General features: G+C 31.8%; 1 protein-coding gene across 1 annotated transcript; it reads left to right on the top strand.

Annotated features, from left to right (window-relative positions):
- Window positions 1-4,517: 4,517 nt before the first annotated feature.
- LOC113390652 lies at window positions 4,518-6,245 on the top strand. Its single transcript, XM_026626877.1, has 8 exons — window positions 4,518-4,676; window positions 5,338-5,392; window positions 5,485-5,568; window positions 5,631-5,696; window positions 5,772-5,855; window positions 5,917-5,971; window positions 6,062-6,145; window positions 6,207-6,245. The coding sequence occupies exons 1-7, from the start codon at window positions 4,543-4,545 to the stop codon at window positions 6,079-6,081; spliced, it is 498 nt and encodes a 165-aa protein (XP_026482662.1). The 5' UTR covers window positions 4,518-4,542; the 3' UTR covers window positions 6,082-6,145; window positions 6,207-6,245.
- The last annotated feature ends 9,131 nt before the right edge of the window (window positions 6,246-15,376 follow it).

Genomic DNA, 15,376 nt, shown 5'->3' with positions numbered 1-15,376 from the left:
CATCAGAGTATAAGGACGATAGTTGTTTTTACCGCAAGATCATTATTCTCAAGTGGTCGGAAGTGGACATTGTTTGAATTCTAGATTAGAATTTAAAGACAGGAATATCGAATTCCAGACAGGCGCTAAACATTAGCATAGATGATGATAGTAAAGTGTATAATCATATCGACAATCACATATTTACATGCGGATGTTTACGATTGCCAAATATTGATAGCGCCCCGATTGGTTTCATAAAATTCATAAAACGTTTCGAAATTTTTGATATATGATTAAGTCAGAATTTGCTAAATTTGTTTTCTCCAAAATTAAAACTATTGGTGTATGTCATCGTGCCTTAAGGCAGATTGCTGGAACTTCCCGTACGAGAATTATATATTATACCAAGTAGACACGCCGCTCGGTTTTGCTACTATCTTCTGGTTTATATTGTAAGATATTTATTGTTAGCAGTCTCTATAATAATATTAATTATTAGCAATCTCTATAATAAATCAAATAACTAGTGGTGTATGGCATCGTGCCTTAAGGTAAATTGCTGGAACTTCCCGTACCGTAATGAAATATTCGAGAAATTTTAAACGTTTTCAAATATATTATTAAAAATACTGTAACTTTCATTATTTTTGCTATCTTGTTATATCTGAGCAAATAAATAAATCATTTTATCTCCAGAACATTAACAATCGTCATTTCATTTCGAATTCAATTTCAAAACAAAAATAGTTGCCTCATTTGCACAAAATTGAAAAAGTGCTCCGTATAGTCACAGTCTAAACGCATTTGCAGATAATTTATGCGATATTTTCATTTATATTGTGCTTAGCTTGGCGGCATTTTCACATTTTTCAATAGTTTTCACAAAATTGGAAAAGTGCTCCACTACATAAACAGTCTAAACGCACTTGGGTAAACATTTGCACCAGAGTGGCGCTTAGACTGTGCTTAGCCTGGGTAATTTATCAATTTTTTTAATCCATCAAACAAAAATATTTTTTGAAAAAAAAAATAGGAAACAATTTTTTTTCCAAAATCAATTATTTTGTTGAAATAAGCAGAAAGTTCTTTGAATCATTCAAATCGGACGCTTACTTCTCTCAAAAACTGCCATTTTTTAACATTTACCTCTGTATCTCCAAAACCGCTGGGCCTACCTTTGCCAAAAACTAATAACCACTTTTCCCCGTCAATTAGCAAGAGGTGCCGAATTAATCCATCTGAGGATATATTTCTTACGATTAGAATAATATATACATTTTGAAACTGAATTGTAAATTTAAAATTCATATTTGATGTATAAAACTATGTATATTTTAAAATTTTAAATTCTTTTTCGGAAAATTTTGATATTACCTTTAACCGTATAAGTAAAAATCTTGGTACGGAACGCAAAAAAATGGTACTTATTTTTAAAAACTTCAATTATCTGATAATTTGATGTGCATACGGCTAATGTTCATTTTTGACCGCCTAATCTTTTTTTTTTTTACTAACTTTTATAACTACCCTATTGGAAGTTAACTAGTTGAAAATTGGCATTTTGCCTTCAGACAAATTGCATGAACTTCCCGAAATGTGTAATAATTGACTTAATGAATCGAAATTGAGATTTTGATATTTCGATAAAATTTTCAACTGTTTTAAAAACAAAGTAGTTTCTTTCAATTAAATCTAAACATTGCGATTTCCAATTGAATTTTCTGAAAATGTTTGACTTATCACATCACAAGAGCAAATATCAAATGACACAAATTTTGACTATATTTTCTCAAACTTTGATGAATTAACATTAAACTATTTGTGGTAGAGCCGTAATATTTTAATATCTTATTTTATCTTAAAGTTAACTAGTGGTGCATGGCATCATACCTTAAAGCCAAATGCCGGAACATCCCGTACCAGAAATATATATTCGAGGGAAAAAATCAGTAATCGATAAATATTGATCAATCGTTTACAAGAATTGTTTTATACATTTTCAAATAGATAATTATAATCACTATATTATATATATAGTCTATAAATTTTATCCTTCATACAGTGAGGATGTTATCACTCAAAGCACTTGAGAAAGTTTATATTAGCAAGAGGTGCCGAATGAATCCATCTGAGGATATATTTCTTAAATATACATTTTGAAACTGAATTGTAAATTTAAAATTCATACTTGATGTATAAAACTTCGTATATTTTTGAAAATTTTGATTTTAGCTTATAAGTAAAAATCTTGGTACGGAACCCAATAAAAAAATTAGTACTCATTTTTAAAATCTTCATCAATTATCTGATAATTTGATGTGCATACGGCTAATGCACATTTTTGACCACCAAATATCATTTGTTTTTATTTTTTTCTCTGCATCTCCGAAACCGCCAGACCTGCCTTTCCAAAAATTTCAGCAATTATTCATTTCGTCATTACAGGATAAATGTTTTTTGAATCATCCAAATCGGACGCTCCGTTCTCTCGAACTGAATTACCGTTTTGGCACTTTTTTCCCGTATCTTCCGAACGGCTAGACCTGCCTTCGCCAAAAACTAATTAGCACGTCTCCTTATCAATACGATCGGTGTTCCCGAAATCGTCGACGAAAATTTGAATCCGCACACACATCCATTTTTCTAAGGTATGCCGAAATGTTCAGAAATCTTTGAAACGTAAACATATAAAAATTCAGAAGTTAACTGAGTGTAAGTGGCATTTTGCCTTAAGCCAAGTTGCATGAACTTTACGATTTGTGAAATGTTTTTATTATTACATGTTTTTAGTATTATTTTTAATAATCATAAATTTTATTTATTTTATCATTACTTGCTTTTATTTTATATTAAATCATCCTAATGCGGATATCATTTTAATGAAAATACTATACTTTAATTTGTACTCAATTTTGTTTTTATTTATATTACTATTTACTTATGTTACATGTTTTTAATAAATGCAATTTTCAATTGTTCCCAAATTTAATTTTCGTATGTCCCATATAAATACACTGAAATTCCATTCGTTTCATCATTCGGTTTTGCTAATTGTAAGTTTTTTGTATTAAATATTTAATGTAAATTCACTATTAACGTCCAAAAGAAGTTCGTTTCCGACGATTTGATAATTTTATATTCACTCGTCATTTCATGTTATTCTGAATCGTTTGATACCAAATTTAGGAAAAGTATCATATAAATATACAGAAATGCCATTAATTCGTTTCATATCTGGTTTTGCTAAGTTTTTTTTTAAATTTTAAAGTAAATTTACTATTTATTAATTTCCCAAAGAAGTTTGTGTTCGACGATTTGCTAATTTTGTTTACTTGACGTTTCGAGTTATTTTGAATCATTTGATACCAAATTTGGAAAAAGTAGTGTTTGGGGCCGATTTTTGACTTTTCGTTGAAATTTTCCAAAACAGGAATTGATTTTGAAAATTCGAAAACCTATTTGAAAGATATAATTTGGAAAATCATGCTGATTACTTTAGGACCGGGCTGAAATGTTAAATAATTTTTTTTAGCATCTTTAATTTAATATAACATATCCTTATATATAATTCATGTACTAAATGAATACCTTAAGTTAGTAGAGGCTTAAGAAAATTGTAGGTCACTTTCAGGACATAACAAATATGTGTGTGCCTATCAGTATAATTAGTGTTTGATAGATATCAATTGGAAATCGCATTAATTAGTTTTTAGTGAAAAGCGAAAGAAATATTTTCATAATTCACAATTGTAAATTTTATTTAAGTAAATCTCAGTTTCTATCGAGTTATTATTCATGCAACTTGCCTCAAGGCAAAATGCCACTGACACACAGTTTTGTTTTTGTTTCGTTTGAGACCAAAATTGGAAAATAGTATGTGTCAAGTTTTTTATTCTATTTTTTCAGTATTATCTTTGTTTTCATGATTTTTCTTTATTGTTAGTATTTTATTTTTTAATTTTTAACTTTTCCTAGGGTAATAGTTAATAATTCAAAAAACTTTTTGCTTGTGCCTATACGATTGCTTTTAGGAAAGAGCAAAAAATTTTTAGAATCGAAAATAATTAGAATTTTAATTTTAATAATTTCCAAAGTTCACTTATGTACTTCAAATAAATAATTTTAACTTCTCAATTTAGTTTATATAATTCTTAGAAATATTAGGCTATTAAGTTTAATTTACCTTTCTGTAAACATATATAAACGTTGTCGTCCAATTCATAAGCTCATATATTTTGTCTACAAAATAAGAACAATGAATACTACCGTTTAGGACATTTAATATGCCTCGAATATTTAATTACTGTACTGCAAGTTCCAGCAATTTGCCTGAAGGCACGATGCCATACACTACTAGTTTATTAATACAATTATTTATTTATACATTTATCTGTTATTTATCTCAAGTATTTTGTTCATTTATCAATTTTTCGTATATATATATTTTTTAATGTTTATTTTTACTTTTATTTTTATATTTAATTAAAAATAAATATAATTAAAATTTATAATTACATTGATAATTATCTAATCGGACCAATTCGAGTTTAGTTGCGCACGATGTCATTTTTGGCGCATGTCAAGTGGCTCCGCCGGCGACTTGATGGCAAACTAAGTCTGCGCGGTTGTCAACTCGTTCATTTATGTGATAGGCAGCAAAGCAAGAGGACCTCCAGGACCAAGAAAAGACCCAGGAAAGTACCCAATAATAATAAGTTGGTTACGAGAACGCAAGCAAAATCAAACAAATCATTGAGAGTTCTCATTCATTCATTCGCGTTTGCTTGTATTGTTTTTAGTTTTGTGCAATTTTTGTTTTAACAACTTGTGACGCCGACGGTAGATTGTGAACGGCATACGTAATTTGGCGCAATTCTATCTATTTAACATATATAAACTCCTGCGATATAGCATTCAATTTTTTTTTAATTCTACTTTGTTAACAAATTATCAATTATGTAATGCCGTGATTCAGATAATTACTTGCATGCTAATATAGTAGTTTGGGGTAGTAGTAAATTATGTAGGTAGCATTCGTAGTTCTAGTTTTGACTGACACACTAACACAATAATCCACTATTAAACAACAATGTAATGATCTGAATCATTTGACATTATGTATTACTCAATTATATAATTATAAACTATCGTGATTTATAAACAACTGCCGCAGTTTGCAATCCGTATAGCATTGCGCCAATTTATGGAGAATTATTCTAATATGCATAAATTTTTACATTGATGCATCGATTTTTTTTTCATCTCTGTTGGAGCTCAAGTGCCTATCAGGCGGTCTGTATCCTTTATCAAACATTTTAAAAGACGTGTTCTAATCTTACGTTTTTTTTATTCCAGATTCATATGCACACTTCTGAATCAACAGCCCTCATCGCTTATAATCCATCAAACAGTAAGAAGTTATCAAGTATCCATCAGGCAGTCTGTATCCTTTATCAGACATTTTAAAAGACGTGTTCTAATCTTTTGTTTTTTTTTTTTCAGATTCAATCATCCACTTCTGAATCAACAGCCCTCATCACTTATAATCCAACAAACAGTAAGAAGTTATCAAGTATCTATCAGGCAGTCTGTATCCTTTATCAAACATTTTAAAAGACGTGTTCTAATCTTTTGTTTTTTTTTTTCAGATTCAATCATCCACTTCTGAATCAACAGCCCTCATCGCCTTCAATCCAACAAACAGAAGTTATCAAGTATCTATCAGGCAGTCTGTATCCTTTATCAAACATTTTAAGAGACGTGTTCTAATCTTTTGTTTTTTTTTTCAGATTCAATCATCCACTTCTGAATCAACAGCCCTAGTCGCCTTCAATCCAACAAACAGTAAGAAGTTATCAAGTATCTATCAGGCAGTCTGTATCCTTTATCAAACATTTTAAAAGACGTGTTCTAATCTTTTGTTTTTTTTTTCAGATTCAATCATCCACTTCTGAATCAACAGCCCTCATCACTTATAATCCATCAAACAGTAAGAACTTATCAAGTATCTATCAGGCAGTCTGTATCCTTTATCAAACATTTTAAGAGACGTGTTCTAATCTTTTGTTTTTTTTTTCAGATTCAATCATCCACTTCTGAATCAACAGCCCTAGTCGCCTTCAATCCAACAAACAGTAAGAAGTTATCAAGTATCTATCAGGCAGTCTGTATCCTTTATCAAACATTTTAAAAGACGTGTTCCAATCTTTTGTTTTTTTTTTCAGATTCAATCATCCACTTCTGATTCAACAGCCCTCATCGCTTATAATCCATCAAACATTATCAAGTATCTATCAGGCAGTCTGTATCCTTTATCAAACATTTTAAGAGACATGTTCTAATCTTTTGTTTTTTTTATTCCAGATTCACATGCACACTTCTGAATCGATCGACTCTAATCAGACTGTAAGCGCTCATGAAGGATCAGTCGACAATCAACTGCATGGGTGGAACACTAATTCTTATAAATTTGCACAAGTGGTTCTTTTTGTAACTGTTTAGTCTTGCATGCATGTTCTTACCAGTAGTCTTACTAACTCATTAACAATACTAACATTTTAATAACTTAGTTTGATCAGTTACAATAAAAACCACTTGTTGCAGTTCACTTAGGAAGACTTAGTGAAACGGCTCAGAAGAAAACACTTGGTGAGTTACATTTTTATAATGTATTATAGTAGTCTGAATTATTATTAATTCGATGCTTTTGTTTACAGGGTAAACAATGACCGCTTCAGGATGCTCGCACACCTGCCTGCATTGGACCTGTCGTGTTGTCAGAAACATTTTCTCAATGGTGCTCCTAGAGAAAAGATACATGGTGATGTGTTTTATATTGGGAAGCACAAAATTAATTTGTGCGTTTAATCAAGGATTATGACTTGAATAATTATAATATATTCATCTAATTATTAAATAAATACATTGTGTATCTAGTTCAATTTGTTGTTTTAATTTCTATTAATTATAAAATGTTACTTAAATTACATAAATACATTAAAACTATCTTAATGTTATAGGTATAATAGAAGAATATCATATCAGTTCCGATAGATAAAGACAATCTGAAGTGACAGCAACCGAGTGGCTACATTGTGAAGACTGCGGATACAGCAGTTTGGATATTAAAACATTTGTTGTGCAAAAAATATAAGTATTAGAATATTTTTATACTTTATATATAATATATAATACACTTAAGAATTATGTTAAATATATTTATTGATTCATTTTTATAAGCGTATTTGGCATAACTTCTGGCTTCCTTTTACTTTCCCTCTGAATGAATTGTACTCTGATCTCATCACCCTACTTGAATGTCTTGGATTTTGGTCTCATCTTGCTCGAATGGTCTCTGACTGATTTTACCCTGGTCTCTGGTCTATGATTTTACCCTGGTCTCTGGTCTCTGGTCTCTGGTCTCTGGACTCTGGTCTCTGATTTTACCCTGGTCCCTGGTCTCTGGTCTCTGATTTTACCCTGGTCTCTGGTCTCTGCTCTCTGGTCTCTGATTTTACCCTGGTCTCTGGTCTCTGCTCTCTGGTCTCTGATTTTACCCTGGTCTCTGGTTTCTGGTCTCTCATTTTACCCTGGTCCCTGGTCTCTGGTCTCTGATTTTACCCTGGTCTCTGGTCTCTGGTCTCTGATTTTACCCTGGTCTCTGGTCTCTGATTTTACCCTGGCCTCTGGTCTCTGGTCTCTGATTTTACCCTGGTCTCTGGTCTCTGGTCTCTGATTTTACCCTGGTCTCTGGTCTCTGATTTTACCCTGGTCTCTGGTCTCTGATTTTACCCTGGCCTCTGGTCTCTGGTCTCTGATTTTACCCTGGTCTCTGGTCTCTGATTTTACCCTGGTCTCTAATTGTTTCTTGCCCTTTGATTCGTTTTCATGTAAATTGTAATGTAAATAGACTTTTATATTTAGTTTATATTATTTTAATCATTTAATACCCGAAACAATATTTTTATATTACAATATTAATAAATCTTTCTTACAGGTTGTATCCAGTTGTTAATTCGACTAGTGCTGCTCCGAAACTTTGTCACGGATGGGTGGAACACTCATTCCCAAAAATAATCTGCAAGTGATTTCTGCGGCTGACTGTCTGCTGTTTATGCACCAGGATGATGGATCGATAGATCGTGCTGTCCCAAGTCACTTGTCAAGATTTTGCTATGTGTTGCATTGAGAAGCCAATGTCACAAACTTAAATGTTTGTAATACATTTATCTAAATATTGAATACAATTATTGTTAACCTTTTAAATTTGTTGTTTTATTCATACCATTATTGTTTTCTTTCATTGTGAGTCCTCAGGCACTCGATCATTTGCTAGAGATACAAACATATTAACTCATTTGCTCATGTAATTTTTTTTATTCACCACTCACTGAATTACATAAATATTTATGTCTTTGCATTTTATAGGTATCATGGGAGAAAATCATTTATCAATTCTGAGGAATTAAGACTAGATTGACTAAGAGTGAAGTGACCGGCAACCGATAAACCTCATTGTCATGTTTGGGTGTCTTAAACTTCTGGCCTCTAATGACTTCGCTGTCTTTTGTAATTAGATAAATCAAGACAAAGTAAAGTGAACAACAACCGATCGGCTTTACATATATTATATTGAGTATATATTTAAGAATTAGACAGGTCCCAAGTCACTTGCCAAGATTTACAAACATATTGACTCGTTTAATCATGTAATTTTTTATTCATTATTCACTAAACCATGGATTTTTACTCAATATAAACATGTCAAAAGCACACATTTTTCCTTTCATTATTTAATGTCTAAGTCATGATTTGAATTTTTACATATTTATATAATAGTAGTAATCATAATTAATAATATTAATGTTTATAATAGTAGCAATTGTAATTAATCTTTGTAATAAGTAAAAATTATTAATTATAAATGCTGTTCTATTGTAGTTAGAGTAAGAGTATGTTATAATAATATAATTATTATTTGTAAGATAACGATCTAACTTATATATAAATTTGTGTAATGCCATCAAATAAAATTATTGAACTTTATCTGTAAGTGTTTAATTTAATTTAATTTTTATCAATTTCAGTGATATATAATTGAACTTGTGTATACTTGCTAATTTATTATCAACTATTAATATTCGAGTCAATTTCAATTAAGCAAATTTAAAGTTTAGTTTAGAAATCCACGAATTGAGTAAAAAGCCATGGATATATATGCATGAGTTTTTAGCGTGAAACATTGAAAGAACAAAATTATGTTTTTGACACGTTTAATTTGAGTGAAAATCCATGACTTTTTAAACAGTTCGAAGTGGAAAATATTAATATTTTAAAAGTTTAATTTGAAACTAGCTACTAATATGTTGAAATTATTGTATATTATACAATGTTAATAAAATTATTGTAATTATAATATCTTTTAATTGATATTTCATGTTTTTAATTAGCTATATACTTTAGTTAATATGAGCACTGAATTAGATTGTCTTTGCAATTTTACTTAGAATTATTTAATGGCTCAAAGACTAATTATTTATTTCGACAATTCTGTGACAAACAGATTAATTAAATAGTTCAATTTAATTAATAAGTATAACTAGTGTTTGTTAGTTTTACTTAACTAAGAAAAATATATTTTTTTATGTATTTTTTTAACTTTAATAAATATGAGCAATTTATTAATTTAATTACTTTATTATTTTATTACTTCATTATAAAGGCTAAGATTGTGTTTGCAATTTTGCTCATAATTAAATTAATTATTTGCACAAAGACTTATTGCAACTGCTCTGTTGCAATTATATCAATTAATCAGTGTATTTTAATTAATATGTATAACACGTATCAGTTAGTTTTACTTAACTTAGAAAAAATATTTCCTTAGATCTTACTATTTTTTTCTTTTCTTATATACCGTGTAACTTTAAGAAAAATGAGCACTTTAATTAATTTAGATTGCATAATAATTAGTTCATATTAATTAATACCTATAACTTATATTAATTATTTTTGCTTCTAAACTTATAAAAAAAAATGTATCTTAAAGACTTAGAGAAATTTTTTCTTTTTATCTGTTATAACTTTTTTTTTATTTAATTTAACATATTTATAACCTTATTTAAATCCCGCGTGGTAAGGGATTTTTTTAACCCCCAGGTTTGGCGGTTACCTAACCATAGAATCCTGGTTTAAGGTAACCAGGACCCCGAACGTCAGGTAACCGGAATTCGGTGAACCCTGACGCACGGGTTTGGGGTCGGATTAGCTACCCTACAATTTTACAATTAACCCTCTTACCTCGATATTTTATTTTTTACCTTACCTGCGTCTCGAACCTGCTACCATATCCTTCCAATCTTCTATCCCATTCACTCCTCTTAGCCCGCTACTCCATGCTGATCACACCGAAACACCGCCACAAACTGGCTTATGTAGACTCGATATAGATAAGCCAGAAAATAATTCAACCGGCGACGATTTAACAAGTCAAAAGCACAAAAAAAGCCGAGTTTGCCACCGGTTGTGTGGCGTAACGGTTAGCGTGATGGCTTTGTACCGCAAAGGTAACGAGTTCGATCCCAGGATCGGACGGGAAAAAAGTTCGTCGTGTTGGCCGGTATACCATGCAGGCGTGCCGAACGTTACGTTGATGTAATTAAGAAAAGCTCCGTGTAGGTGAAGGGGTGAATGAAGAAAACCTTCCCTGCCTCGGGCACCCTCCCCAGGCATTGCGACCTGGCGGAGGGTGCCCTAGCGGATTTCTTCACTTTATTTACTTAACTAGACGGCGGGGGGTCGGGAGGCCCCCCCACGCGGGCGCGAAACCGGTCAATCAAGAACCAAGCCAGCCAGCCAGCCCCCGAATTCAACGCCACGCGCGCGCGCGCGCGCGTGCTTGTGCGTGTACGCGCGTGTGCGTGCACGTGCGTGTGCGCGCGCGTACCTAGCGGTGCAGTATATACATTCTTAAAAATGTACTAGTACGCGTTGCTACGCAACGCGTACTATTACATTTTCAAGAATGACATTTTTAAATAAGTACGCGTTGCTACGCAACGCGTACTTATTTAAAAATGTACTAGTACGCGTTGCTACGCAACGCGTACTTATTTAAGAATGTCATTCTTAAAAATGTACTAGTACGCGTTGCGTAGCAACGCGTACTAGTACATTTTTAAATAAGTACGCGTTGCGTAGCAACGCGTACTTATTTAAAAATGTCATTCTTAAAAATGTAATAGTACGCGTTGCGTAGCAACGCGTACTAGTACATTTTTAAGAATGTATATACTGCACCCCTAGGTACGCGCGCGCACACGCACGTGCACGCACACGCGCGTGGCGTTGAATTCGGGGGCTGGCTGGCTGGCTTGGTTCTTGATTGACCGGTTTCGCGCCCGCGTGGGGGGGCCTCCCGACCCCCCGCCGTCTAGTTAAGTAAATAAAGTGAAGAAATCCGCTAGGGCACCCTCCGCCAGGTCGCAATGCCTGGGGAGGGTGCCCGAGGCAGGGAAGGTTTTCTTCATTCACCCCTTCACCTACACGGAGCTTTTCTTAATTACATCAACGTAACGTTCGGCACGCCTGCATGGTATACCGGCCAACACGACGAACTTTTTTCCCGTCCGATCCTGGGATCGAACTCGTTACCTTTGCGGTACAAAGCCATCACGCTAACCGTTACGCCACACAACCGGTGGCAAACTCGGCTTTTTTTTGTGCTTTTGACTTGTTAAATCGTCGCCGGTTGAATTATTTTCTGGCTTATCTATATCGAGTCTACATAAGCCAGTTTGTGGCGGTGTTTCGGTGTGATCAGCATGGAGTAGCGGGCTAAGAGGAGTGAATGGGATAGAAGATTGGAAGGATATGGTAGCAGGTTCGAGACGCAGGTAAGGTAAAAAATAAAATATCGAGGTAAGAGGGTTAATTGTAAAATTGTAGGGTAGCTAATCCGACCCCAAACCCGTGCGTCAGGGTTCACCGAATTCCGGTTACCTGACGTTCGGGGTCCTGGTTACCTTAAACCAGGATTCTATGGTTAGGTAACCGCCAAACCTGGGGGTTAAAAAAATCCCTTACCACGCGGGATTTAAATAAGGTAATAAATATGTTAAATTAAATAAAAAAAAAGTTATAACAGATAAAAAGAAAAAATTTCTAAGTCTTTAAGATACATTTTTTTTATAAGTTTAGAAGCAAAAATAATTAATATAAGTTATAGGTATTAATTAATATGAACTAATTATTATGCAATCTAAATTAATTAAAGTGCTCATTTTTCTTAAAGTTACACGGTATATAAGAAAAGAAAAAAATAGTAAGATCTAAGGAAATATTTTTTCTAAGTTAAGTAAAACTAACTGATACGTGTTATACATATTAATTAAAATACACTGATTAATTGATATAATTGCAACAGAGCAGTTGCAATAAGTCTTTGTGCAAATAATTAATTTAATTATGAGCAAAATTGCAAACACAATCTTAGCCTTTATAATGAAGTAATAAAATAATAAAGTAATTAAATTAATAAATTGCTCATATTTATTAAAGTTAAAAAAATACATAAAAAAATATATTTTTCTTAGTTAAGTAAAACTAACAAACACTAGTTATACTTATTAATTAAATTGAACTATTTAATTAATCTGTTTGTCACAGAATTGTCGAAATAAATAATTAGTCTTTGAGCCATTAAATAATTCTAAGTAAAATTGCAAAGACAATCTAATTCAGTGCTCATATTAACTAAAGTATATAGCTAATTAAAAACATGAAATATCAATTAAAAGATATTATAATTACAATAATTTTATTAACATTGTATAATATACAATAATTTCAACATATTAGTAGCTAGTTTCAAATTAAACTTTTAAAATATTAATATTTTCCACTTCGAACTGTTTAAAAAGTCATGGATTTTCACTCAAATTAAACGTGTCAAAAACATAATTTTGTTCTTTCAATGTTTCACGCTAAAAACTCATGCATATATATCCATGGCTTTTTACTCAATTCGTGGATTTCTAAACTAAACTTTAAATTTGCTTAATTGAAATTGACTCGAATATTAATAGTTGATAATAAATTAGCAAGTATACACAAGTTCAATTATATATCACTGAAATTGATAAAAATTAAATTAAATTAAACACTTACAGATAAAGTTCAATAATTTTATTTGATGGCATTACACAAATTTATATATAAGTTAGATCGTTATCTTACAAATAATAATTATATTATTATAACATACTCTTACTCTAACTACAATAGAACAGCATTTATAATTAATAATTTTTACTTATTACAAAGATTAATTACAATTGCTACTATTATAAACATTAATATTATTAATTATGATTACTACTATTATATAAATATGTAAAAATTCAAATCATGACTTAGACATTAAATAATGAAAGGAAAAATGTGTGCTTTTGACATGTTTATATTGAGTAAAAATCCATGGTTTAGTGAATAATGAATAAAAAATTACATGATTAAACGAGTCAATATGTTTGTAAATCTTGGCAAGTGACTTGGGACCTGTCTAATTCTTAAATATATACTCAATATAATATATGTAAAGCCGATCGGTTGTTGTTCACTTTACTTTGTCTTGATTTATCTAATTACAAAAGACAGCGAAGTCATTAGAGGCCAGAAGTTTAAGACACCCAAATATGACAATGAGGTTTATCGGTTGCCGGTCACTTCACTCTTAGTCAATCTAGTCTTAATTCCTCAGAATTGATAAATGATTTTCTCCCATGATACCTATAAAATGCAAAGACATAAATATTTATGTAATTCAGTGAGTGGTGAATAAAAAAATTACATGAGCAAATGAGTTAATATGTTTGTATCTCTAGCAAATGATCGAGTGCCTGAGGACTCACAATGAAAGAAAACAATAATGGTATGAATAAAACAACAAATTTAAAAGGTTAACAATAATTGTATTCAATATTTAGATAAATGTATTACAAACATTTAAGTTTGTGACATTGGCTTCTCAATGCAACACATAGCAAAATCTTGACAAGTGACTTGGGACAGCACGATCTATCGATCCATCATCCTGGTGCATAAACAGCAGACAGTCAGCCGCAGAAATCACTTGCAGATTATTTTTGGGAATGAGTGTTCCACCCATCCGTGACAAAGTTTCGGAGCAGCACTAGTCGAATTAACAACTGGATACAACCTGTAAGAAAGATTTATTAATATTGTAATATAAAAATATTGTTTCGGGTATTAAATGATTAAAATAATATAAACTAAATATAAAAGTCTATTTACATTACAATTTACATGAAAACGAATCAAAGGGCAAGAAACAATTAGAGACCAGGGTAAAATCAGAGACCAGAGACCAGAGGCCAGGGTAAAATCAGAGACCAGAGACCAGAGGCCAGGGTAAAATCAGACAGAGACCAGAGACCAGGGTAAAATCAGAGAACAGAGACCAGAGACCAGGGTAAAAATCAGAGAACAGAGACCAGAGACCAGGGTAAAATCAGAGACCAGAGACCAGGGTAAAATCAGAGTCAGAGACCAGGGTACAATCAGAGACCATGTACAATCAGAGACCAGCCGCAGGCCATTCGAGCAAGATGAGACCAAAATCCAAGACATTCAAGTAGGGTGATGAGATCAGAGTACAATTCATTCAGAGGGAAAGTAAAGGGAAGCCAGAAGTTATGCCAAATACGCTTATAAAAATGAATCAATAAATATATAACATAATTCTTAAGTGTATTATATATATTATATATAAAGTATAAAAATATTCTAATACTTATATTTTTTGCACAACAAATGTTTAATATCCAAACTGCTGTATCCGCAGTCTTCACAATGTAGCCAATCGGTTGCTGTCACTTCAGATTGTCTTGATCTATCAGGAACTGATATGATATTCTTCTATATACCTATAACATTAAGATAGTTTTAATGTATTTATGTAATTTAAGTAACATTTTATAATTAATAGAAATTAAAACAACGAATTGAACTAGATACAACAATTGTATTTATTTAATAATTAGATGAATATATTATAATTATTCAAGTCATAATCCTTGATTAAACGCACAAATTAATTTTGTGCTTCCCAATGCTAACACATCACCATGTATCTTCTCTAGGAGCACCATTGAGAAAATGTTTCTGACAACACGACAGGTCCAATGCAGGCAGGTGTGCGAGATCCTGAAGCGGCCATTGTTTACCCTGTAAACAAGAGCATCGAATTAATGATAATTCAGACTACTATAATACAATTTAAAAAATGTAACTCACCAAGTGTTTTCTTCTGAGCAGTTTCATTAAGTCTTCCTAAGTGAAGTGACAACAAGTGGTTTTTATTGTAACTGATCAA

The sequence above is a fragment of the Ctenocephalides felis genome, unplaced genomic scaffold (assembly GCF_003426905.1).
Source record: "Ctenocephalides felis isolate EL2017-DRISC unplaced genomic scaffold, ASM342690v1 CF-g0.4_SCAFFOLD_03590, whole genome shotgun sequence".
Classification (NCBI taxonomy): domain Eukaryota; kingdom Metazoa; phylum Arthropoda; class Insecta; order Siphonaptera; family Pulicidae; genus Ctenocephalides; species Ctenocephalides felis.
The sequence above is the reverse complement of the archived record's forward strand: the minus strand, read 5'-3'. Positions and strand labels throughout refer to the sequence as shown.

Coding starts and splice junctions, on each gene's coding strand:
- LOC113390652 (XM_026626877.1), top strand. CDS start 4,543: ATGTCATTTTTGGCGCATGTCAAGTGGCTCCGCCGGCGACTTGATGGC. Junction 5,569..5,630: donor TATCAAGTATCTATCAGGCA/GTCTGTATCCTT, acceptor TTTTTTTTTCAG/ATTCAATCATCCACTTCTGA. Junction 5,697..5,771: donor CAACAAACAGAAGTTATCAA/GTATCTATCAGG, acceptor TTTTTTTTTCAG/ATTCAATCATCCACTTCTGA.